Source organism: Pholis gunnellus (genome assembly GCF_910591455.1).
Source record: "Pholis gunnellus genome assembly, chromosome: 4".
In the NCBI taxonomy this organism is placed as follows: Eukaryota; Metazoa; Chordata; class Actinopteri; order Perciformes; family Pholidae; genus Pholis; species Pholis gunnellus.
This window is the reverse complement of record NC_136530.1, coordinates 262,443-290,429: the sequence shown is the minus strand read 5'-3', so window position 1 is coordinate 290,429 and position 27,987 is coordinate 262,443. Positions and strand designations below refer to the sequence as shown.

Sequence of the window (27,987 nt, the reverse complement as noted above, 5' to 3'; positions counted from 1 at the left end):
CCATCTTTGTTGATCAAACTAGTTCTACAGTGCAGCCATGATGATGATGATGATGATGATGATGATGATGATGATGATGATGATGATGAGCTCTGTGAGGACGGCGTGGAGTCATGTGACCAAAGTCACTTCCTCTGGTCTGAGTGAAGAGTTCAGGTGACAAGTCCGTTACCCAGAGTTCATAGTGTCCAACATGTCCGTCAGATAAGATAAACAGGAAACACAAGTCAGAAAAGTAATTAGTTTATTTTCTGTCTCATAAAAACGTAAATCTGAAAGTTATTTTATAACTTTTCCCTTTAATAAAATACTTCAACATTGAAATACAGGATCAGCAACAACTAAAGTTCTTCATTTAAATATCATCACTGAGGATGTGGTTCATTCCAAAATAAAAGCCTCTGCTGAATGAAATAAAGCTCCGGACATCTTTAAGGCACTTCGAAGTCTGAGAAACCTTTTCTGATAAATAACTGAATCACAGGAAGTCGTCACAGGAAGTCCTTAAACCAATTAACTTCATTTTGCTGTTAGTCCCAGGAGCTTTTATTTTGAAAAAGTCTGTGTTGTTTCCTCTCCAGGTCTTAAAGGGTTAATGTAAGAATGTAGAGTTAGAAAAGACGATGGTCAGAGGACAGGAAGTCATGTGAGATGTCATGTGACACATCACGTCGTGTGACACGTGACGCAAGTCACGTCGTGTGACACGTCATGTGACACATGACGTGAGTCACAACTCGTCACGTGAGTCACGTCATGCGAGTCACAACACGTCACGCGAGTCACAACACGTCATGTCACATGTCATGTCACATGTCATGTGACACGTCATGTGATAAGTCGTGTGACACATGACGCAAGTCACGTCGTGCGAGTCACAACTCGTCACGTGAGTCACAACACGTCACGCGAGTCACGACATCTAATGCGACACGTCACGTGAGTCACAACACGTCATGTCACACGTCATGTGACACATTTTCAACAAATGTCCATCTGTTCATTGGTGTCTTTACTAGCTGCTCTTTCCTACATTTGCTCTGGTCAGTAAACACATCATCCACTGAGCCAAGAAGAAGACAAACTGTTTAAACTTTAAATGTTGCTGCCGCAGTTTTCCTGAGATTTTGGGTCCCTTCTTCTTCTACTGTTACTATTATTGCAGTTGATTATAAGAGCATAAACACAGACCGATCACTGGTCAGAGACAGGAAGTAAATACTGTAAGCATGATGTCTTCGTCTGAACCTTCAGTTCATTAAAAAAATCAGAAGAAAAATATCTTCTTCTGTCACAAATAAGAAATATAAAATCTATCTTTATCTAAATATATCTTCTTCTTCTGTAGATGATCATCATTATCAATCATATTCAGACTCTTTAAAATAAAACTAACATCCTGCTCATTAGAATGCGTCTAATTTACATACACATCATTAACATACACCACGTTAAATGCAGCTTATTAACATACAGCTTATTAACATACATCGTATTAACATACAGCTCATTAACATACAGTGTGAGCAGATGTTAACAGAGTCCCTTCGCTCACTGAGCTGCTTTATTAGTTTCCCTTTGAGCATCCTAGACAGATGGGATTGTGGGTAATGTGTCCTCAGGTGACTTCTGTACTTCTAGTACTGGATGTACTCAGACGGAAGAGACTGAAAGAAAAAACATAAAGACAGCAGTCAGATATCATCGCTGTGTTTATATATACACACACAGTAGACACACACAGACACATATATATATATATATATATATATATATATATATATATATATATATATTCTAGGGCTGCAACAACAAATCGATAAAATCGCTAACAATCGATTATTAAAAGAGTTGGCAACGAATTTCATTATCGATTCGTTGTGTCGCGCGATTATTACGCCTCTCAATAATGGCGTGTTCACACCAAACGTGATGAACGCGGCACGAATGACGCGATGAACGCGGCGCAAATCGCGCCGCCGGTCTCGCCGGGACTATTTGTGTTCATTCGCGTGAATCTCGCTGGACGCGCCGGAGAGGGGGCGTGGCTTATTGCCCTGAAAGCCGTTCAACTGTCCGCCATCAACCGTAGAAAAATCACCTCTATTTCTGCTCAGTACGTGTTGTGGAAGTCCCAGATATCATGGGGAACTAAACGCCGTCATGTCTGGTTCATAACATAGTCCGGAGGAGCTCCGTGGATTTCATCGAGCTCACTGTGTCTAGAGCCACACGTCTGTTTACTACAGCTGTATGAACACACAATAAACTGACTTGGCTGTGATTTAACGGCATTAAACTGACAAAAACTCCGAAATAACTACGTAATGATGCCGATTTGTACTTGTTTTCTTAATGGAGCTCGGTGCTAGGCTATGCTAACATTGTAGCAGCTCCACCAACACTCACGATAACGTCATCTAGACGTAAATACGGCAGCGTCTATTCATTGTTTGTACCATATGGTTTACACACACACACACACACACACACACACGTATACACATAGTCTGGTCTCTACTGATATGAGGGGTCGTAGCTCTGGGTGAACACAGACGGCTACAGAATTTGTTTCCTGATTCAACAACGGCAGGACGTCAGTGATGACAGGAGAAACATCACAACGCTGATAGGCTATCGCGCCACAGCATCACGACATTTCTTTGGTTGGAAATGAATGCTTTGTTTTTTTATCCGATTCATCGATTAATCGAAGAAATAATCTACAGATTAATCGATTATTAAAATAATCGTTAGTTGCAGCCCTAGTCTGCATAGAACACGTGACTCACACCTGGTCATGTGACTGTCTACATAGAACACGTGACTCACACCTGGTCATGTGACTGTCTACATAGAACACGTGACTCACACCTGGTCATGTGACTCTGTCTACATAGAACACGTGACTCACACCTGGTCATGTGACTCTGTCTGCATAGAACACGTGACTCACACCTGGTCATGTGACTGTCTACATAGAACACGTGACTCACACCTGGTCATGTGACTCTGTCTGCATAGAACACGTGACACACACCTGGTCATGTGACTGTCTACATAGAACACGTGACTCACACCTGGTCATGTGACTGTCTACATAGAACACGTGACTCACACCTGGTCATGTGACTCTGTCTGCATAGAACACGTGACACACACCTGGTCATGTGACTGTCTACATAGAACACGTGACTCACACCTGGTCATGTGACTGTCTACATAGAACACGTGACTCACACCTGGTCATGTGACTGTCTACATAGAACACGTGACTCACACCTGGTCATGTGACTGTCTACATAGAACACGTGACACACACCTGGTCATGTGACTGTCTACATAGAACACGTGACTCACACCTGGTCATGTGACTCTGTCTGCATAGAACACGTGACACACACCTGGTCATGTGACTGTCTACATAGAACACGTGACTCACACCTGGTCATGTGACTCTGTCTGCATAGAACACGTGACTCACACCTGGTCATGTGACTCTGTCTACATAGAACACGTGACTCACACCTGGTCATGTGACTCTGTCTGCATAGAACACGTGACTCACACCTGGTCATGTGACTGTCTGCATAGAACACGTGACACACACCTGGTCATGTGACTGTCTACATAGAACACGTGACTCACACCTGGTCATGTGACTGTCTACATAGAACACGTGACACACACCTGGTCATGTGACTGTCTGCATAGAACACGTGACACACACCTGGTCATGTGACTGTCTACATAGAACACGTGACTCACACCTGGTCATGTGACTGTCTACATAGAACACATGACACACACCTGGTCATGTGACTGTCTGCATAGAACACGTGACTCACACCTGGTCATGTGACTGTCTACATAGAACACATGACACACACCTGGTCATGTGACTGTCTACATAGAACACGTGACTCACACCTGGTCATGTGACTCTGTCTACATAGAACACGTGACTCACACCTGGTCATGTGACTCTGTCTGCATAGAACACGTGACACACACCTGGTCATGTGACTGTCTACATAGAACACGTGACACACACCTGGTCATGTGACTCTGTCTGCATAGAACACGTGACTCACACCTGGTCATGTGACTGTCTACATAGAACACGTGACTCACACCTGGTCATGTGACTGTCTACATAGAACACGTGACTCACACCTGGTCATGTGACTGTCTACATAGAACACGTGACACACACCTGGTCATGTGACTGTCTGCATAGAACACGTGACACACACCTGGTCATGTGACTGTCTACATAGAACACGTGACACACACCTGGTCATGTGACTGTCTACATAAAACACGTGACTCACACCTGGTCATGTGACTGTCTACATAGAACACGTGACACACACCTGGTCATGTGACTGTCTACATAGAACACGTGACACACACCTGGTCATGTGACTGTCTACATAGAACACGTGACTCACACCTGGTCATGTCACTGTCTACATAGAACACGTGACTCACACCTGGTCATGTGACTCTGTCTGCATAGAACACGTGACTCACACCTGGTCATGTGACTGTCTACATAGAACACGTGACTCACACCTGGTCATGTGACTCTGTCTGCATAGAACACGTGACTCACACCTGGTCATGTGACTGTCTGCATAGAACACGTGACTCACACCTGGTCATGTGACTGTCTGCATAGAACACGTGAAAGTTAAAGGAACAGAGAAAGTGAAAAACTGAGATCAGAAACAAACCGGATGTTTGTATAAAATCTGACGTGTTATTTTACATTCCAGATAAACTTGGATAGAAGCACAAAATCTTTTCCTTTGATGCAACGTTTTTCTTTTAATTGTCATTTATTAAACTCAAAGGATCAGCTGCATCCAATGATGTCAGAAGAGAGAGACAACCAATGTGTAGAGAGGGGCGGGGCTAAGGACTTACAGGTATGGATCGGCTCAGGTAGTGTCCTGACGGGCCATTCAGGGCGCTGTAGGGCCCGGGGCCCCTGAAGTCCCGAGGGCCCGGCCTGCTGCTGTTGTTGTTGACCTCGTGCTGTGCACTGTGGGGCCCGTTACCATAGCGACACAGAGAGGGCGGGGCCGGAGGAGAGGGGGTGGGGCTGAGAGACAAATAGGAGGAGGAGTCCTCAGCGTCCACAGCATAAAGATCAGAGAGAGAGGAGCCCAACCGAGAGCTGGGGGGGGCACACATTAACACATATACACAACCTACAACACACAATATACACACAACTGAGAGGGCGGGAGATGTAAACACACTAACACCAGTTTAAACCGGTTCACACCAGTTTAAAACACTAGTTTAAACCGGTTCACACCAGATTAAAACACTAGTTTAAACCGGTTCACACCAGATTAAACCAGTTTGAACAGGTTCACATCAGTTTAAAACACCAGTTTAAAACACTAGTTTAAACCGGTTCACACCAGTTCATAACACTAGTTCAAACCGGTTCACACCAGATTAAACCAGTTTAAACCGGTTCACATCAGTTTAAAACACCAGTTTAAAACACTAGTTTAAACCGGTTCACACCAGATTAAACCAGTTTAAAACACCAGTTTAAACCGGTTGACACCAGTTTAAACCGGTTCACACCAGTTTAAAACACCAGTTTAAACCGGTTGACACCAGTTTAAACCGGTTCACACCAGTTTAAACCGGTTCACACCAGTTTAAAACACCAGTTTAAACCGGTTCACATCAGTTTAAAACACCAGTTTAAAACACCGGTTCACACCAGTTTAAAACACTAGTTTCAACCAGTCTACACCAGATCAAACACCAGTTCAAACCGATTCACACCACATTAAACACCAGTTTAAAACAGTAGTTTAAAACACTAGTTTAAACCAGTTAACACCGGATTAAAACACCAGGTTAAACCGGTTCACACCAGTTTAAAACAGTAGTTTAAAACAGACATGTTCGGTTTAGGCACCAACAGCTTCTTAAGTATTAAAGCAAAATGTTGAGATTATCTGACAAATATTGCAGACTGTATAGTACATTACAGTCATTTAGCACACACTTTTATCCAAAGCGACATACAATTCAGATGCTATCACAGCGTAGGCACAGCAACGGGAGACATTTTGGGGTTAAGCGTCTTGCTCAAGGACACATCGACATGAGACTAGCGGAGCCAGAGCCAGGGATCGAACCACCGATCCTCTGATTGAAGGACGGCCCTGCTCTCCACTTAGCCACAGTCGCCCTGTAGTAATACTACCAGCTGAGTATTAATACTAAGAGGTACTACTTGAACTAAAATGAACTACAAGCTGTTTAATGGCAGTAACTGTACTACCTTCCAGATCAGTACAAACGGCTCCTGTTAAGTGTGTTTGAGCACTAAGATCTGCTCCTATGTATTAGTACTGTCAAGTACTGCAAGTTGTTGAATGGTACAAACAGATACTACTAGATGCATATTAGTCCTAAGAAGTGTGACATTAGCTGTTTAATGTTAGTAACAGGTTCCACAGTCTGTGTATTACCAGTGGTGGCCGTCAGGGCCTGCAAAGCCTTTTCTGCTGGCCTAAACAGAATCACAAAGTTAGAGCTATTTTATAATTTAATATTTTTTCTGAAATACACTACATGTATTATAATGTATATAAATATGTTTCCCATTATCTTATGTTCTCATTGCACAGCTACTGTGCTCCTCAGCTGCTCTGCTTCAGTGCAGCTTGTTTTAAGTAGAGCTTTGATCCAATCAGAGTTCACCTCTGTGTCTCTAGGTAGAAGAGAGGCCCCAGGCCTGCAGACTCACCAGTGAATCCATGTGCAGGTTAAGTGAATGGGGACGATGTTGTTGATCGTCATAGTGTTCAACCAATCAGATCTTTAGTTTGACATTCTTTGACGTGTCAGAGCTGCTAGCTGGCCTACAGCTACGTCAGCATTAACACGCAGCTCAGTTTTGAGGTGCAGCTCTGCAGTGAGGTGCAGCGTGCGCTGTGATTGAAACGAAACTTACAGCAGAGGCTCAGTCGGAGTAGTGAGAGTTCAAATTGAAAGATATGGAAGAAATTATGATTTTTTTGCATTTTGCTTGGTGTAGATTTTCTTTTTTTTACCTAGCTTTGTTTTTTTAACACTCAATGGCTGAAGGAGGAGAAACGGATTAATGAGTTGGGATTAAACTCTTTGTCAACAAAGAAAGGAGGATGTGATCAGCATTTGGTAAGTAACTGGTTTGTTTTTTACATCTAATATCTGAATGGCTCTTGAGTGTGTAGCAGAATGTGTGTTGCTGCTGTTGTTTTTCCGTTAAGCTAGTTAGCCTAGCCTCCCGGAACACTTGTGGAGCATCAGCTGTTGTTGTTCCGGTTCAGAGGTCACACAGACCGTTGTCTCCTACTGAGCGCAGGAAACATTATATTTACCACAATTTAAGCTTCTGCATTTTCCAAACACACTCGTATTATTCAAACGTATTGTTCGGTTTGTAAGCCTCGTACGAACGGTTTAATACGAATACGTAACGTTATATAGTTACGGCCCTAGAAACCAATAATAACCGGAGCTGTGGCGCCAACGTGTGGTTATAAGGTGGTATTTCAGCAGTGAAGGCCCAGCTATGAAATACACGGCCGCCACTGGTGTATTACTACTAACAGGTACTACAAGCTCATCAATGGCACCAATGAGGACTTTTTAGAAGTACTAACAGGTAGTATAGCCTGTGTAGAAGAACTAACGGGTACTACAGGAGCTGGTGATGAAGAGCAGGTTGAGTCAGACAGGAAGTGAGCGGTGACACTGACCTCCTGATGTTGGAGGCCGTTGATGACGGACTTCTTCCGATCCTCTTGGCAGCAGCAGAAGCAGAGGATGCTGGGAATTTGGAGGCCTTGAGGGGGGAGGGGGGGCCCTGACCACCCATTGACCATCTAAACACAGTGACACATGTAGTGATTACTGTTTAACATCAGCAAAGAAACAACTCGTTTCATTTAATCTGACTTGTACAACAAAGAACATCCTGGATGATGTTTCCTGGAGTTATGACAAATGTCAATATTAATTTTATTAATGAAAGTTATTTTATATATACAAACTGCTCGTTAGTGAGCATTGCTGTTTGAGCTACGTTAGCATGTAGCTAACGTAGCTCATTACAGTCATGATTCATGTACGTAGGTGTTCAGAGTTACCTGAGCGGCTGAGAGGCCGACCTGCTGTGAGTCTTCATCTCCTCCACTCTGAAAGAAAGTGGGCGTGGCTTCTGTTAAAGAAGGTTATTTAAACGAGGCAGATCCCTCTATTTACTAATACACAAGATATACATGAGATCCTGGTCCTGGTCTTGGACCTGGTACCTGAGAGCTCCCGTGGTGGCGGGTCGGGGGGGTCTCCGGCTCTTTAAGGCTCTCAGTTTGTCTCCCTGAGTCAGGACCGGACCGCTGTCCACCGTCTCACTCTGGTGGACGAAACAAACGCACCATGAGACCACTGATGCGTTTCATATGGGTGTCTATAGATATGTATGTACAGTATATACACACATATACACTAATATATATATATAGAACATATATATTAGTGCTGGACAAGTTAACGCATTCATTCATTTACGTCGACAATTATTTTATCGCGTTAACGCATTTTTGTATTATTATTTTGAGAGTGCCTTGCTCACTGGCAGCGGTGGAGGAAGTCTTCAGACTACGTTGATGCAGCGCGTGAGAGAAGTTTAGAGAAGCTAAAGCAACACAAGCTAACAGATGCTACAGAGACAAGCTAACAGATGCAAGCTAACAGATGCTACAGAGCAGTGGAGACACGCTGCAGGTTGGTGTTGTGAAGACGTCGGTCTGAGGAACGTTCTCATGACGTCACGTATGAGCCTCAAGACGCACCGTCACCAGAAGAACACACGAGTTGTGTTAAAGGAGAGACGACAACAGCGACGCGTCACAACGAGCACCAGCTGCTGCTCTCACTGGAGACTACTGGACATCGCTGGGTGACCTTCATCACCTCTGAGTTACAGCATCATAGTGATGAAGAGGAGAACACACAACACACACATTGTGATGAAACGTGTTGTTCATGTTGTTCATGTTCACACACTGAGCACAGAGAGAGAAGAGAATCCTGCTGTTAACAACAACTGGATGAGTTTAACGTGTTCACACCAAATGTTGTTGACCTTTGACCTTTAGTTCATAGAGCAGCACTTTAACACACAAGAGCTCAACACACTACTTTAGATTCATTATGAACTTTAACACAATGAGATTAATGGAGATTAAACATGTTAATCGTTGCCCAGCACTAGTGTATATATATATCTATATGTGTGTGTGTGTTTCTGACCTCGTGCAGACTGTTGTGGGCGGAGTTTAAAGTGAGGTCATCCATAGAGGTGATGAGGTGAGATGACATCACTCTCTCCTCCAGCTTGGCCTTCTGGGAACGCTGGCTGTCACCTAGCAACCAGAGAGCTGCTTGCTTTCTGTGAACACAAACACTTTGAGTGTGTATTACTGTGTACTAAAGTAATACTGTAGTACACAGTAATACACACAGACTGTTTATTACTGTATCTGAGTTCAATAATCAGGGACTCACTCCTCCAGGAAGTTCTGCTGTGGTCCAATCACAGAGCCCGGTCTGCACACTCGGATCCAGGCGATGGCCTCACCTGCTGTGAAGCGGTAGTGTTTCATCAGGTAACAGCCAATCAGAGAGCCCGTCCTGCCCAGACCAGCTGACACACACAGAGACAAAGTTATACTTCAGGACAGGACATAACTTATCCTACAGGACAGGAAGACATCCTACAGGACAGGAAGACATCCTACAGGACAGGAAGACATCCTACAGGACAGGAAGACATCCTACAGGACAGGAAGTTATCCAACAGGACAGGAAGTTATCCAACAGGACAGGAAGACATCCAACAGGACAGGAAGTTATCCAACAGGACAGGAAGTCATCCTACAGGACAGGAAGTTATCCTACAGGGCAGGAAGTTATCCTACAGGACAGGAAGACATCCTACAGGACAGGATCCTAGAGGACAGGAAGTTATCCTACAGGACAGGAAGTTATCCTACAGGACAGGAAGTTATCCTACAGGACAGGAAGACATCCTACAGGACAGGATCCTAGAGGACAGGAAGTTATCCTACAGGACAGGAAGTTATCCTACAGGACAGGAAGTTATCCTACAGGACAGGAAGACATCCTACAGGACAGGATCCTAGAGGACAGGAAGTTATCCTACAGGACAGGAAGTTATCCTACAGGACAGGAAGTTATCCTACAGGACAGGAAGACATCCTACAGGACAGGAAGTCATCCTACAGGACAGGAAGACATCCTACAGGACAGGAAGACATCCAACAGGACAGGAAGTTATCCTACAGGACAGGAAGACATCCTACAGGACAGGAAGACATCCAACAGGACAGGAAGTTATCCTACAAGACAGGAAGTTATCCAACAGGACAGGAAGACATCCTACAGGACAGGAAGACATCCAACAGGACAGGAAGACATCCAACAGGACAGGAAGTTATCCTACAGGACAGGAAGTTATCCAACAGGACAGGAAGACATCCTACAGGACAGGAAGACATCCAACAGGACAGGAAGTTATCCTACAGGACAGGAAGTTATCCTACAGGACAGGAAGTTATCCTACAGGACAGGAAGTTATCCTACAGGACAGGAAGACATCCTACAGGACAGGATCCTAGAGGACAGGAAGTTATCCTACAGGACAGGAAGTTATCCTACAAGACAGGAAGACATCCTACAGGACAGGAAGTCATCCTACAGGACAGGAAGACATCCTACAGGACAGGAAGACATCCAACAGGACAGGAAGTTATCCTACAGGACAGGAAGACATCCTACAGGACAGGAAGACATCCAACAGGACAGGAAGTTATCCTACAAGACAGGAAGTTATCCAACAGGACAGGAAGACATCCTACAGGACAGGAAGACATCCAACAGGACAGGAAGACATCCAACAGGACAGGAAGTTATCCTACAGGACAGGAAGTTATCCAACAGGACAGGAAGACATCCTACAGGACAGGAAGACATCCAACAGGACAGGAAGTTATCCTACAGGACAGGAAGACATCCTACAGGACAGGAAGACATCCAACAGGACAGGAAGTTATCCTACAGGACAGGAAGACATCCTACAGGACAGGAAGACATCCTACAGGACAGGATCCTAGAGGACAGGAAGTTATCCTACAGGACAGGAAGTTATCCTACAGGACAGGAAGTTATCCTACAGGACAGGAAGACATCCTACAGGACAGGATCCTAGAGGACAGGAAGTTATCCTACAGGACAGGAAGTTATCCTACAGGACAGGAAGTTATCCTACAGGACAGGAAGACATCCTACAGGACAGGAAGTCATCCTACAGGACAGGAAGACATCCTACAGGACAGGAAGACATCCAACAGGACAGGAAGTTATCCTACAGGACAGGAAGACATCCTACAGGACAGGAAGACATCCAACAGGACAGGAAGTTATCCTACAAGACAGGAAGTTATCCAACAGGACAGGAAGACATCCAACAGGACAGGAAGTTATCCTACAGGACAGGAAGACATCCTACAGGACAGGAAGACATCCAACAGGACAGGAAGTTATCCTACAGGACAGGAAGACATCCTACAGGACAGGAAGACATCCAACAGGACAGGAAGTTATCCTACAGGACAGGAAGTTATCCTACAGGACAGGAAGTTATCCTACAGGACAGGAAGTTATCCTACAGGACAGGAAGACATCCTACAGGACAGGATCCTAGAGGACAGGAAGTTATCCTACAGGACAGGAAGTTATCCTACAAGACAGGAAGTTATCCAACAGGACAGGAAGTCATCCTACAGGACAGGAAGACATCCTACAGGACAGGAAGACATCCTACAGGACAGGAAGACATCCAACAGGACAGGAAGTTATCCTACAGGACAGGAAGACATCCTACAGGACAGGAAGACATCCAACAGGACAGGAAGTTATCCTACAAGACAGGAAGTTATCCAACAGGACAGGAAGACATCCTACAGGACAGGAAGAAATCCAACAGGACAGGAAGACATCCAACAGGACAGGAAGTTATCCTACAGGACAGGAAGTTATCCAACAGGACAGGAAGTCATCCTACAGGACAGGAAGACATCCTACAGGACAGGAAGACATCCAACAGGACAGGAAGTTATCCTACAAGACAGGAAGTTATCCAACAGGACAGGAAGACATCCAACAGGACAGGAAGTTATCCTACAGGACAGGAAGACATCCTACAGGACAGGAAGACATCCAACAGGACAGGAAGTTATCCTACAAGACAGGAAGTTATCCAACAGGACAGGAAGACATCCTACAGGACAGGAAGACATCCAACAGGACAGGAAGACATCCAACAGGACAGGAAGTTATCCTACAGGACAGGAAGTTATCCAACAGGACAGGAAGACATCCTACAGGACAGGAAGACATCCAACAGGACAGGAAGTTATCCTACAGGACAGGAAGTTATCCTACAGGACAGGAAGTTATCCTACAGGACAGGAAGTTATCCTACAGGACAGGAAGACATCCTACAGGACAGGATCCTAGAGGACAGGAAGTTATCCTACAGGACAGGAAGTTATCCTACAAGACAGGAAGACATCCTACAGGACAGGAAGTCATCCTACAGGACAGGAAGACATCCTACAGGACAGGAAGACATCCAACAGGACAGGAAGTTATCCTACAGGACAGGAAGACATCCTACAGGACAGGAAGACATCCAACAGGACAGGAAGTTATCCTACAAGACAGGAAGTTATCCAACAGGACAGGAAGACATCCTACAGGACAGGAAGACATCCAACAGGACAGGAAGACATCCAACAGGACAGGAAGTTATCCTACAGGACAGGAAGTTATCCAACAGGACAGGAAGACATCCTACAGGACAGGAAGACATCCAACAGGACAGGAAGTTATCCTACAGGACAGGAAGACATCCTACAGGACAGGAAGACATCCAACAGGACAGGAAGTTATCCTACAGGACAGGAAGACATCCTACAGGACAGGAAGACATCCTACAGGACAGGATCCTAGAGGACAGGAAGTTATCCTACAGGACAGGAAGTTATCCTACAGGACAGGAAGTTATCCTACAGGACAGGAAGACATCCTACAGGACAGGATCCTAGAGGACAGGAAGTTATCCTACAGGACAGGAAGTTATCCTACAGGACAGGAAGTTATCCTACAGGACAGGAAGACATCCTACAGGACAGGAAGTCATCCTACAGGACAGGAAGACATCCTACAGGACAGGAAGACATCCAACAGGACAGGAAGTTATCCTACAGGACAGGAAGACATCCTACAGGACAGGAAGACATCCAACAGGACAGGAAGTTATCCTACAAGACAGGAAGTTATCCAACAGGACAGGAAGACATCCAACAGGACAGGAAGTTATCCTACAGGACAGGAAGACATCCTACAGGACAGGAAGACATCCAACAGGACAGGAAGTTATCCTACAGGACAGGAAGACATCCTACAGGACAGGAAGACATCCAACAGGACAGGAAGTTATCCTACAGGACAGGAAGTTATCCTACAGGACAGGAAGTTATCCTACAGGACAGGAAGTTATCCTACAGGACAGGAAGACATCCTACAGGACAGGATCCTAGAGGACAGGAAGTTATCCTACAGGACAGGAAGTTATCCTACAAGACAGGAAGTTATCCAACAGGACAGGAAGTCATCCTACAGGACAGGAAGACATCCTACAGGACAGGAAGACATCCTACAGGACAGGAAGACATCCAACAGGACAGGAAGTTATCCTACAGGACAGGAAGACATCCTACAGGACAGGAAGACATCCAACAGGACAGGAAGTTATCCTACAAGACAGGAAGTTATCCAACAGGACAGGAAGACATCCTACAGGACAGGAAGAAATCCAACAGGACAGGAAGACATCCAACAGGACAGGAAGTTATCCTACAGGACAGGAAGTTATCCAACAGGACAGGAAGTCATCCTACAGGACAGGAAGACATCCTACAGGACAGGATCCTAGAGGACAGGAAGTTATCCTACAGGACAGGAAGTTATCCTACAGGACAGGAAGTTATCCTACAGGACAGGAAGACATCCTACAGGACAGGAAGTCATCCTACAGGACAGGAAGACATCCTACAGGACAGGAAGACATCCAACAGGACAGGAAGTTATCCTACAGGACAGGAAGACATCCTACAGGACAGGAAGACATCCAACAGGACAGGAAGTTATCCTACAAGACAGGAAGTTATCCAACAGGACAGGAAGACATCCAACAGGACAGGAAGTTATCCTACAGGACAGGAAGACATCCTACAGGACAGGAAGACATCCAACAGGACAGGAAGTTATCCTACAGGACAGGAAGACATCCTACAGGACAGGAAGACATCCAACAGGACAGGAAGTTATCCTACAGGACAGGAAGTTATCCTACAGGACAGGAAGTTATCCTACAGGACAGGAAGTTATCCTACAGGACAGGAAGACATCCTACAGGACAGGATCCTAGAGGACAGGAAGTTATCCTACAGGACAGGAAGTTATCCTACAAGACAGGAAGTTATCCAACAGGACAGGAAGTCATCCTACAGGACAGGAAGACATCCTACAGGACAGGAAGACATCCTACAGGACAGGAAGACATCCAACAGGACAGGAAGTTATCCTACAGGACAGGAAGACATCCTACAGGACAGGAAGACATCCAACAGGACAGGAAGTTATCCTACAAGACAGGAAGTTATCCAACAGGACAGGAAGACATCCTACAGGACAGGAAGAAATCCAACAGGACAGGAAGACATCCAACAGGACAGGAAGTTATCCTACAGGACAGGAAGTTATCCAACAGGACAGGAAGTCATCCTACAGGACAGGAAGACATCCTACAGGACAGGAAGTTATCCAACAGGACAGGAAGTCATCCTACAGGACAGGAAGTTATCCTACAGGACAGGAAGTTATCCAACAGGACAGGAAGTTATCCAACAGGACAGGAAGTTATCCAACAGGACAGGAAGACATCCTACAGGACAGGAAGTTATCCTACAGGACAGGAAGTTATCCAACAGGACAGGAAGACATCCTACAGGACAAGAAGACATCCTACAGGACAGGAAGTTATCCAACAGGACAGGAAGACATCCTACAGGACAGGAAGACATCCAACAGGACAGGAAGTTATCCAACAGGACAGGAAGACATCCTACAGGACAGGAAGTTATCCTACAGGACAGGAAGTTATCCAACAGGACAGGAAGACATCCTACAGGACAAGAAGACATCCTACAGGACAGGAAGTTATCCTACAGGACAGGAAGTTATCCTACAGGACAGGAAGTTATCCTAAAGGACAGGAAGTTATCCAACAGGACAGGAAGTCATCCTACAGGACAGGAAGTTATCCTAAAGGACAGGACAGGAAGACATCCTACAGGACAGGAAGTTATCCTACAGGACAGGAAGTTATCCAACAGGACAGGAAGTTATCCTACAGGACAGGAAGTTATCCAACAGGACAGGAAGTCATCCTACAGGACAGGAAGTTATCCTAAAGGACAGGACAGGAAGACATCCTACAGGACAGGAAGTTATCCTACAGGACAAGAAGTGGTAGTTCAGGACAGGAAGTCCTCACCTTTGCAGTGGACAGCCACAGCGCCGTCCGTGCTCTCACAGATGTGCAGGAAGCGGCGTGTGATGATGTCACTGGGCGTGCTGCCGTCTAAGAAGAAGAGGTCGTAGTGGTTGAAGCCGGCGTCGGTGAAGCGTTTGGAGTCATAGATCTTCTTGTTCAGACGGACGACGGTGGTCACGTCGTGTTTCCTGAAGTACGGGAAATACGCCTCAGGGGCGTGGAGAGGGTAACCTGTAGGGGGCGGAGCATCAACAGGTGTTACACAACAACAAGACAGCTTGAACACGCCCCCCGATGTGTGATAATAATAATATCCTCCTCCTGTTGACAGATTAAAGGAGTCTCTTTGTTAACTCACCGTTCTCTATCTTAGTTTTAGGATGAGGTCCGCTGAAGGCCACGAACTTCCCCGGGACTATCCAGTTCAGATCTCCGTTCTCAACCCGCTGAAACACAAACACACAAGTTCAAGTCCCACCAACACAAACACACAAGTTCAAGTCCACCAGCACAAACACACAAGTTCAAGTCCACCAGCACAAACACACAAGTTCAAGTCCACCAGCACAAATACACAAGTTCAAGTCCACCAGCACAAACACACAAGTTCAAGTCCACCAACACAAACACACACGTTCAAGTCCACCAGCACAAACACACAAGTTCAAGTCCCACCAACACAAACACACAAGTTCAAGTCCACCAACACAAACACACAAGTTCAAGTCCCACCAACACAAACACACAAGTTCAAGTCCACCAACACAAACACACAAGTTCAAGTCCCACCAACACAAACACACAAGTTCAAGTCCCACCAACACAAACACACAAGTTCAAGTCCACCAACACAAACACACGTTCAAGTCCACCAACAGAGTAGAGAGAGTCTGCAGCTCAACGTCGACATTGGAAACATGACGGCTTCCATCAGGTCAGACTGATGGAGAGTCTCTGTTCTGGAGTTATAAATACTGTGAGTACTGGTAGTAGGGGAGGTATAGGTAGTACAGGTAGTACTTCTAGTACCTGTAGTACAGGTACTGGTGTCAGTATCACCACCTCAGTACTGTGATGTTTTACCTCGTAGTGTTCGTACTCGTCCACGTCAAACGTCTCAAAGTCAAAGAAGCCGTGCTGTAGAGCCTGAAACACAAACACAAGGTGTGTGACGCTCAGGTGAGTGCAGGGCTCTATTCCTCGTACGTGGTTGAACTAAGTCGATCAAATGTTCTATTATCCAGCTTAAATTAACTGGATGATTGACATCAGGCTATCTCGGTTCCTCAAAGGCTGATCCGCTCAAACAGTCTCGTTAATTTGAACCAGACGTCAGTCATCAGGATCGTTGCGCGTGTCCGTCCTACTTCAAAAGGGGGAAGCGTCGATCACCGAAACCATGATTTTCGGCAAATAAAGTCAAAGAAAGAGCCTTTTTACTCCGCTGACGAGCAGGAGATGATCATGAACGCATACGAAGAATTCAAGACCATAATCATGAAATCTAACGCTGCGAGGGCGACGAGAAGCATGGTGACACATCACAGACGAGTTAAATGCGCAAGTGTTGGGAAAATGTATCGGTTAACTTTAAGTGCCTCATCACCTCAATCAATCACATGATATTTATTTAAATGTGCTGCTGGCAGTAGGCTTAATGGAACGCATCATCCAATGAGATCTATAGCGAAAATAATGATCTCAACTCTTTCAGAATAAGTAGATAAAAACAAGCCCAAAGAGAATCTAACTGATACGAATTAATAGATACTTATGAGGATATATGTACTGTATGCACGTATGTATCATGTACTATATATATATGTGTGTATATACATGTATGTGTAGATTACATATAGAATAGGAGTTTGAATATGTGTGTGTGAATCTGTGTATGGGCGGATCAGTGTGTGTGTGTTATTCATAATAAGTGGTGAAAATAAATTGTGTGTAATTCTCTCTCTTCTTATCATGAGTCCACCTTAATCATGTTCTACAGTAATGATATCTATGGTGTACTAATAATACTGTCATATCATTATGATGCTTTCAACCATCATGTAGTTCAACCAGCCATCAAGAGGACACGGGAGCAAGTAAACACTAAGCACACACACATTATTCAGAATGGTGATCAGTACAACATGTTGCCATGGTGATGTAATGAACACATCCAGAAGTTTCTTAATCGCCAAATAAACGTTATGAACAGCACGGCATGCAGCGGCTTTCCCGATGTTCTCCGCATCACCGACACTACAAACATGAAGCATCGCTCCACAGCGAGGCTGCATCAGTCTGTGAGACAGTAGATGGCATGTGGTGTTCAATGTACGGCTCGAGAAGGTCTGTAAATAAATGATTCCTTGTCGGTAGAATCGATAGCGCTCGTACAGGAAGTCGTCATGATGTGATAACGGATCTTGGCGATCTGGAAGAACTCTCTCCCTATAAAACGCTGATCTGACTGATATCGCTTCCTCATCGATGGATCTCTGAGGAAGGGAGCTGACTCTTGTTTCCGGGGGAGTGGAGCTGATCCAGCTGATCTAGCTCAAGCCTGCTCTGGAGCAGGTTCAGGCTTATGGATGTGTTGCTATGGTGATTTTTCCAAACTTGTTTCGAGGAACCGAAAAGCCTCACTTATGTAATCTCATCCTGAACATTATCCGGCTAACTCAGTTAGCCACGTACGAGGAACAGGGCCCAGATGTCAGTTGATAATGTCAGTTGACAGCCAATCACAGCTCACCTTCCTGATGCCCTGCAGACAGTCGAGCACCGTGAGGTTGAAGGTGCAATTCCCAAAGGAAGCGTCCCTGAACAGACACACAGAGACCAGCAGATCAACACACAGCTAATATCACATGATATTAATGTATTGATCTCTAGCTAAACCTGCCAAACTTCATGTATTTATTGGGCCGTTTAACCCTAACCCAGACGATACCGTGGTGAGGCCAACTCAGACTGCGAGGAACCTGGGTGTGACCCTGGACGACCAACTGTTGTTCTCAGCAAACATCTCATCGGTTACACGCTCCTGTAGATTCCTGCTCTACACCATCAGGAGGATTCTCCTCTTCCTCACTGAGGAGACGGAGCAGGTCCTCATCCAGGCTCTGGTCATCTCCCTCCTGGTCTACTGCAGCTCTCTACTTGCTGGAGCTCCGGCGTCGGCCATCAGACCTCTGGAGCTCGTCCACAAAGCTGCAGCTCGTCTGGTGTTCAGTCGCCCCAAGTTCTCCCACAACCTCCCTTCACCGTGCTCTACACTGGCTCCCTGTAAGAGCTCTCATCCAGGTTCAGACTCTGGTGCTAGCCTACAGGTTCAGACTCTGGTGCTAGTCTACAGGTTCAGGCTCTGGTTCTAGTCTACAGGTTCAGACTCTGGTGCTAGTCTACAGGTTCAGACTCTGGTGCTAGTCTACAGGTTCAGACTCTGGTGCTAGTCTACAGGTTCAGACTCTGGTTCTAGCCTACAGGTTCAGACTCTGGTGCTAGTCTACAGGTTCAGACTCTGGTGCTAGTCTACAGGTTCAGACTCTGGTGCTAGTCTACAGGTTCAGACTCTGGTGCTAGTCTACAGGTTCAGACTCTGGTGCTAGTCTACAGGTTCAGACTCTGGTGCTAGTCTACAGGTTCAGACTCTGGTTCTAGCCTACAGGTTCAGACTCTGGTTCTAGTCTACAGGTTCAGACTCTGGTGCTAGTCTACAGGTTCAGACTCTGGTGCTAGCCTACAGGTTCAGACTCTGGTGCTAGTCTACAGGTTCAGACTCTGGTGCTAGTCTACAGGTTCAGACTCTGGTGCTAGTCTACAGGTTCAGACTCTGGTGCTAGTCTACAGGTTCAGACTCTGGTTCTAGCCTACAGGTTCAGACTCTGGTGCTAGTCTACAGGTTCAGACTCTGGTGCTAGTCTACAGGTTCAGACTCTGGTGCTAGTCTACAGGTTCAGACTCTGGTGCTAGTCTACAGGTTCAGACTCTGGTGCTAGTCTACAGGTTCAGACTCTGGTGCTAGTCTACAGGTTCAGACTCTGGTGCTAGTCTACAGGTTCAGACTCTGGTGCTAGCCTACAGGGCAGTGAAAGGAACAGCTCCTTCCTGTCTCCAGGCCATGGTCTAGCCCTACACCCCCCCGACCACTCCGCTCTGCTGCCTCGGGGCGATCGGTTCCCCGTCGCTCAGAGGTCCCTGCGGCCGATGGACCCGGTCTCTGTTCTCTGTCCTGGCCCCACGATGGTGGAATGAACTCCCCACTGACGTCAGGACAGCAGAGTCGCTGCCCATCTTCCATCAGGCTGAAGACTCACCTCTTCATGAAGGTCTACCCTGAGCCTTCCTCTCAGCACTGGTTGTGTTCATGCTAGTGTGTTTCTGTACGTCTGCTCTGGTTTATGCTCTGAGATGTTTAAAGGAGATGAACTCATGACTTCTGGTGACGAGTAGTTCTCTTGAACACTATGTTGAACACACTGACTGTAAGTCTCTTTGGATGAAAGCGTCTGCTGAATGACTGTGATGTAAGTGACGCCACACAAACACAGCTGTTCACCGCTCGCTGTGGTTCTCGTGTTAAAAATGTCCGCTTAATAATAAAAAAAAAAAAAAACTGCGTTAACGCCGGATAAAATAATTGTTGGCGTTAATTAATTAATGCGTTGACGCGATAATAACGCTTGGCCTCCTCATGTTTAATCCAACAGTCTTCTGTTACAGCCCCAAAAACAAGCTCTTTATCCTCCACACTGAAGCTTCAAAACAACTTTATACGTACATTTATTTGATCACAGACAAACGTCTTCTTCTCTTTATGCTACCAGTGTGACTTCCTGTTCTCACCGCGCACAGTGTCTCAGCAGACCAGCAGGAGTACACTGTAGTACTAGAGTAGTACTGCTACAGTAGTACTACAGTAGTACTGCCCCAGTGGAGGACTCACCTGAAGGGCAGGTAGGAGGCGTTGGAACCAGACGTCAGAGCTCTGTAAGCTTCTTCTGGAGTTTTCTTCAGGTAGATCACCTGATAGAGACACACAGGTAAACACTAACTTATGCTAAGCTAGGCTAAATATGACTCATGACACAGGAACACGAGTCCGGACGTTTTGAACTCAACTCTCAAAAACTGTGTGACGGCGAGCTGTCCGTTCCTTACAGCTGCTCCTGAACGCAGCAGACGTAAAATAAAACATGACTCGATATCACACATTGTGGTTTATTACCTATTTTCATCTGCAAATTATGCAGTTTGTCAACATCTGTTTTATTGAATAAGATAAAGTTTAAATCTCACTTCATTTCTAATCGGCCTAAAGCCAATAAACTAAAATATTCATCATCATCCATAGTGGTGATTTACATAAACACTAGTGCTGGGCAACGATTAATCTCATTATGTTAAAGTTCATAATGAATCTAAAGTAGTGTGTTGAGCTCTTGTATGTTAAAGTGCTGCTCTATGAACTAAAGGTCAAAGGTCAACAACATTTGGTGTAAACACGTTAAACTCATCCGGTTGTTGTTAACAGCAGGATTCTCTTCTCTCTCTGTGCTCAGTGTGTGAACATGAACAACATGAACAACACGTTTCATCACAATGTGTGTGTTGTGTGTTCTCCTCTTCATCACTATGATGCTGTAACTCAGAGGTGATGAAGGTCACCCAGCGATGTCCAGTAGTCTGCAGTGAGAGCAGCAGCTGGTGCTCGTTGTGACGCGTCGCTGTTGTCGTCTCTCCTTTAACACAACTCGTGTGTTCTTCTGGTGACGGTGCGTCTTGAGGCTCATACGTGACGTCATGAGAACGTTCCTCAGACCGACGTCTTCACAACACCAACCTGCAGCGTGTCTCCACTGCTCTGTAGCATCTGTTAGCTTGTCTCTGTAGCATCTGTTAGCTTGTCTCTGTAGCATCTGTTAGCTTGTCTCTGTTGCATCTGTTACCTTGTCTCTGTAGCATCTGTTAGCGTGTCTCTGTAGCATCTGTTAGCTTGTCTCTGTAGCATCTGTTAGCGTGTCTCTGTAGCATCTGTTAGCTTGTCTCTGTAGCATCTGTTAGCTTGTGTTGCTTTAGCTTCTCTAAACTTCTCTCACGCGCTGCATCAACGTAGTCTGAAGACTTCCTCCACCGCTGCCAGTGAGCAAGGCACTCTCAAAATAATAATAACGCGTTAACTTGCCCAGCACTAATATAAACACACAATTCAAATAATAAGGAAATAACAGATTGTATTCTTATTTAAATATCATCTTTAATGATGTATAATAATGTTCTTAGAGCTCGTGTTAGAAAGTTAAACATCATAATTCATCTCTAATATCTATTTTATATTCATGTGAAAACATCTCCTTCAAACTACTGGATGTATTCTAGTTCATCACCAAAACTACATTTTACAGATGACATGTGAACACATCACGATAACGTTATAATGTAGCTTCAGCCAGTACTCGTGTTCACTGAGCAGAGCCTGAACACGTGAGTGTGTGTGGTGTGTGTGTGTGTGAATGTGTGTGTTTGTTTCAGAGACAGAGAGAAATTATGCTAATGTTTTAGCCTTCTGCTAACCGAAGCCACAGAACACAAACTATCATTTAAAAAACAAGACAACAAACATGCTAGCAAGGGTTAGCTAACGTGAGCTATTCTGCCTCCACTTAGGCTCCGCCCACAGAAAACATCATCCTGTTTACTAACAAACATTCACTGTATAGCTCAGCATGCTGATGACTCACCGCGTATCCTCCAATCAGCACGGCGGCGTTAGATCTCTTCCTCTGGTCGAAGCTGGTGTAGTGAACGATCCTCTTCCTGGTCAGAGTGAACGACTGTAGAGAAGAAGAAAAGATGTCACATGACCACAAGTATCAATCAACCAGTCCAACAACGGATCAATAATATTGATCAGTGACTTGATGAGGAAGCCTCCCTCCAGTGAATCATATCGTGACAGAGTGAATCATATCGTGACAGACCGAATTATATCGTGACAGAGCGAATCATACCGTAACAGAGCGAATCACACCGTAACAGAGCGAATCATATCGTGACAGACCGAATTATATCGTGACAGACCGAATTATATCGTGACAGAGCGAATCATATCGTGACAGACCGAATTATATCGTGACAGAGCGAATCATATCGTGACAGACCGAATTATATCGTGACAGACCGAATTATATCGTGACAGAGCGAATCATATCGTGACAGACCGAATTATATCGTGACAGAGCGAATCATATCGTGACAGACCGAATTATATCGTGACAGAGCGAATCATATCGTGACAGACCGAATTATATCGTGACAGAGCGAATCATATCTTGACAGACCGAATAATATCGTGACAGAGCGAATCATATCGTGACAGACCGAATTATATCGTGACAGACCGAATTATATCGTGACAGAGCGAATCATATCGTGACAGACCGAATTATATCGTGACAGACCGAACTATATCGTGACAGACCGAATCATACCGTAACAGAGCGAATCATATCGTGACAAAGCGAACCATACCGTAAGTGAATCATATCGTGACAGACCGAATTATATCGTGACAGAGCGAATCATATCGTGACAGACCGAATCATACCGTAACAGAGTGAATCATATCGTGACAAAGCGAACCATACCGTAAGTGAATCATATCGTGACAGACCGAATTATATCGTGACAGAGTGAATCAGTGAACTCACCTTGAGCTTCTTGTTGAGTTTGCAGCAGTATCGGTACAACATGGCCAGATTCAGAGGACCAAAGTCTGCATAGAAACTGAAACACAGAGCTCAGTTATAGATCATAGACTATATACAGTGTTACACACACACACACACACACACACACACACACACACACACACACACACACACACACACACACACACACACACACACACACACACACACACACACACACACACACACACACACACACACATCTGCATTCTTTAAACGCTCCCATGTGGTGAAGATGGCAACACTCGCTCTCCTGCTCTAAGTACAGACAAGTGCTCACAACTTACTTTTCGTAGCTGAACTCGTCGTCGGTACAGAAGTAGTGAGTGTTGGCCGTACTCTTAGGTTTACTGCGTAACGTGGCGAAGTACAGACGCTCTGTTAGAGACACAAACAGGTTAGAAACTGATCTCAGAACAACTATGAAGCAGAAAACAAAGATTACATTATAAATCAGATGATTTTAAAGGTTGATATACTAATGACAGGTTGAAGTCTTTGACCTTATAACAAACTGTAGAACAAAACATATTAACGTCTAAGTAATAAATACTTACATCAATCTGGATAACTGAACATTAAACTATTTCTTTACTATTATTGTGAAAATATTCTTTCAGTTAGTATCACTGCTGAACATTTATATAATATATAATAATAATAATAATATAAAACCTGTAGAAACATTAAGTACTGTTCATATATCAGTTTATATCAATAAGCTGAAACAAACAGTAACCATGCTGATCCTGTTTTTAGAATCTGTACCTTTAATAAATAATTCTACATTTCATGAGCCTTTGTTACTAACTTTATATGAAGTATAATAATATAATAAACTACATTAAACTTGTTATGACAGAAACATCTGATGATCATTACCTGTTAAATAAACTCTTTAACTCTAATAAATGGTGTATTTATACCTTTAATAAACTCTATTGAAGTATTTGTACATTTAACGGACTCTATTGATGTACCTGTACCTTTAATAAACTGTGTACCTGTACCTTTAATAAACTGTGTACCTGTACCTTTAATAAACTGTGTACCTATAATAAACTGTGTACCTGTACCTTTAATAAACTGTGTACCTATAATAAACTGTATACCTGTACCTTTAATAAACTGTGTACCTGTACCTATAATAAACTGTGTACCTGTACCTTTAATAAACTGTGTACCTGTACCTTTAATAAACTGTGTACCTATAATAAACTGTGTACCTGTACCTTTAATAAACTGTGTACCTGTACCTATAATAAACTGTATACCTGTACCTTTAATAAACTGTGTACCTATAATAAACTGTATACCTGTACCTTTAATAAACTGTGTACCTGTACCTATAATAAACTGTATACCTGTACCTTTAATAAACTGTGTACCTGTACCTTTAATAAACTGTGTACCTATAATAAACTGTGTACCTGTACCTATAATAAACTGTGTACCTGTACCTATAATAAACTGTGTACCTTTAATAAACTGTGTACCTTTAATAAACTGTGTATCTGTACCTTTAATAAACTGTGTATCTGTACCTTTAATAAACTGTGTACCTGTACCTTTAATAAACTGTGTATCTGTACCTTTAATAAACTGTGTATCTGTACCTTTAATAAACTGTGTACCTTTAATAAACTGTGTATCTGTACCGTTAATAAACTGTGTACCTGTACCTATAATAAACTGTGTACCTGTACCTTTAATAAACTGTGTACCTTTACTAAACTGTGTACCTGTACCTATAATAAACTGTGTACCTATACCTTTAATAAACTGTGTACCTATAATAAACTGTGTACCTTTAATAAACTGTGTACCTGTACCTATAATAAACTGTGTACCTGTACCTTTAATAAACTGTGTACCTGTACCTATAATAAACTGTGTACCTGTACCTTTAATAAACTGTGTACCTGTACCTTTAATAAACTGTGTACCTATAATAAACTGTGTACCTTTAATAAACTGTGTACCTGTACCTTTAATAAACTGTGTACCTATAATAAACTGTGTACCTGTACCTTTAATAAACTGTGTATCTGTACCTATAATAAACTGTGTACCTATAATAAACTGTGTACCTGTACCTTTAATAAACTGTGTACCTATAATAAACTGTGTACCTGTACCTTTAATAAACTGTGTATCTGTACCTTTAATAAACTGTGTACCTGTACCTTTAATAAACTGTGTACCTATAATAAACTGTGTACCTATAATAAACTGTGTACCTGTACCTTTAATAAACTGTGTACCTATAATAAACTGTGTACCTGTACCTTTAATAAACTGTGTATCTGTACCTTTAATAAACTGTGTATCTGTACCTTTAATAAACTGTGTACCTGTACCTTTAATAAACTGTGTACCTGTACCTTTAATAAACTGTGTATCTGTACCTTTAATAAACTGTGTATCTGTACCTATAATAAACTGTGTACCTGTACCTTTAATAAACTGTGTACCTGTACCTTTAATAAACTGTGTACCTTTAATAAACTGTGTACCTGTACCTTTAATAAACTGTGTATCTGTACCTTTAATAAACTGTGTATCTGTACCTTTAATAAACTGTGTATCTGTACCTATAATAAACTGTGTACCTGTACCTTTAATAAACTGTGTATCTGTACCTTTAATAAACTGTGTACCTGTACCTTTAATAAACTGTGTACCTGTACCTTTAATAAACTGTGTACCTGTACCTTTAATAAACTGTGTATCTGTACCTATAATAAACTGTGTACCTGTACCTTTAATAAACTGTGTACCTGTACCTTTAATACACTGTGTACCTGTACCTTTAATAAACTGTGTATCTGTACCTATAATAAACTGTGTACCTGTACCTTTAATAAACTGTGTACCTGTACCTTTAATAAACTGTGTACCTGTACCTTTAATAAACTGTGTACCTGTACCTTTAATAAACTGTGTACCTGTACCTATAATAAACTGTGTACCTATAATAAACTGTGTATCTGTACCTATAATAAACTGTGTACCTATAATAAACTGTGTACCTATAATAAACTGTGTACCTGTACCTATAATAAACTGTGTACCTATAATAAACTGTGTACCTGTACCTATAATAAACTGTGTACCTGTACCTATAATAAACGGTGTACCTTTAATAAACTGTGTACCTGTACCTATAATAAACTGTGTACCTATAATAAACTGTGTATCTGTACCTATAATAAACTGTGTACCTATAATAAACTGTGTATCTGTACCTATAATAAACTGTGTACCTATAATAAACTGTGTATCTGTACCTATAATAAACTGTGTACCTATAATAAACTGTGTATCTGTACCTATAATATAATAAACTGTGTATCTGTACCTATAATAAACTGTGTATCTATAATAAACTGTGTACATGTACCTTTAATAAACTGAGCTCCTCCCACCGGCTCAGACTCGTCCGTCATCCCGAACAGGACAGACAGGATCGGGGTGTGTCTAACTCCTTCCTTCGTCATGGGTCTGTCTAATTCCTGGCCTGTCTCACCTCCACCAGCTCACAAACTTTTTAACTGCTAGCAGCTCTGTTAGCCGTTAGCAGGCTAGCAGCAGAGCAGGTGAACAGGTTCAAAAGTTTCAAAAAACAAACTTTATCCTCAGTTTCCCATCAGCCCTTGCGGGGGATCGTTTCTACCGTTTCCGTTGTTTGGTTTTCCGTTCTTTCCACGGTGAATATTCCCGGGTTAGCATGTTAGCATGTTAGCATGATTCGCGACGCTCCGAGAGTCTCAAACTGTGATTTAACAAATCCCTCCTTAAGACACGTTCCCATAGCAATGGGAGCCGCGCCCACAACAACAGCAGCCAATCATCGATCAGAACAGACTGTGCTACCTTCACTGTCTGCTGGGACACAAAACAAGTGAGGCGTTCATGGACCGACAGGAACAAAACACGTCAATGTATTAAATAAAGATAATCCCGAAAATAAGAATCAAGATAATCAATACTGGACCTTAATGATTAGATTATTGTACTAGGTATCGTTTTATCTCACTTTATTGGCATGAAAGTGTCTAAAAAACACATTAATTAAAATATTACTTTTGTTCATCAATCGTCATATATACGTGAATTATGTTAAATACATATTCTAGTATATTATTGTATAATATTAATAATATTAAACTTTAATTTGACAAATGATTTAGTAAAACTTAAGAATAGACTAAAGTGTTCTATACTTTGTACTAAAATGTTAAATCCATTAAATGAAGAAATCATCTTTACTTTATGACTTATTTCTTGATGATTATTTTACAGTTTATCACTGTTTTATTAATCTATTAATTCTATTAATCAGTTTTATTATAATGATAATTATGATAATAATAAGGTAATAAACACTGAGGACGTCTATCTTATAGTTATTAACTTTAAAGTCAAAGTGGAATAGATTTATTTATTCATCCTCAGGGGGAAATTTGTTAATGAATGAAATGAAAAATACATTTTCCCAGTTTT

General features: G+C 43.2%; 1 protein-coding gene across 3 annotated transcripts; it reads right to left on the bottom strand.

Annotated features, from left to right (window-relative positions):
* Positions 1-5: 5 nt before the first annotated feature.
* cdc14ab (cell division cycle 14Ab) lies at positions 6-27,246 on the bottom strand. Of its 3 annotated transcripts, none has more exons than XM_079158511.1 (16): positions 26,885-27,246; positions 23,769-23,859; positions 23,443-23,518; positions 22,474-22,566; positions 20,679-20,758; positions 18,486-18,552; positions 16,817-16,879; positions 16,092-16,179; positions 15,734-15,964; positions 9,598-9,736; positions 9,343-9,481; positions 8,343-8,443; positions 8,178-8,225; positions 7,788-7,913; positions 4,933-5,185; positions 6-1,667 (listed from the first exon to the last, which is right to left on the bottom strand). In XM_079158511.1, exons 1-16 carry the CDS (start codon positions 26,979-26,981, stop codon positions 1,638-1,640), a joined length of 1,722 nt encoding a protein of 573 aa, XP_079014637.1. In that variant the 5' UTR covers positions 26,982-27,246; the 3' UTR covers positions 6-1,637. The 3 variants fall into 3 exon arrangements, with proteins under 3 accessions (XP_079014637.1, XP_079014638.1, XP_079014639.1); XM_079158512.1 differs by having other exon boundaries at positions 4,933-5,110; XM_079158513.1 differs by lacking the exon at positions 4,933-5,185.
* Positions 27,247-27,987: the final 741 nt, after the last annotated feature.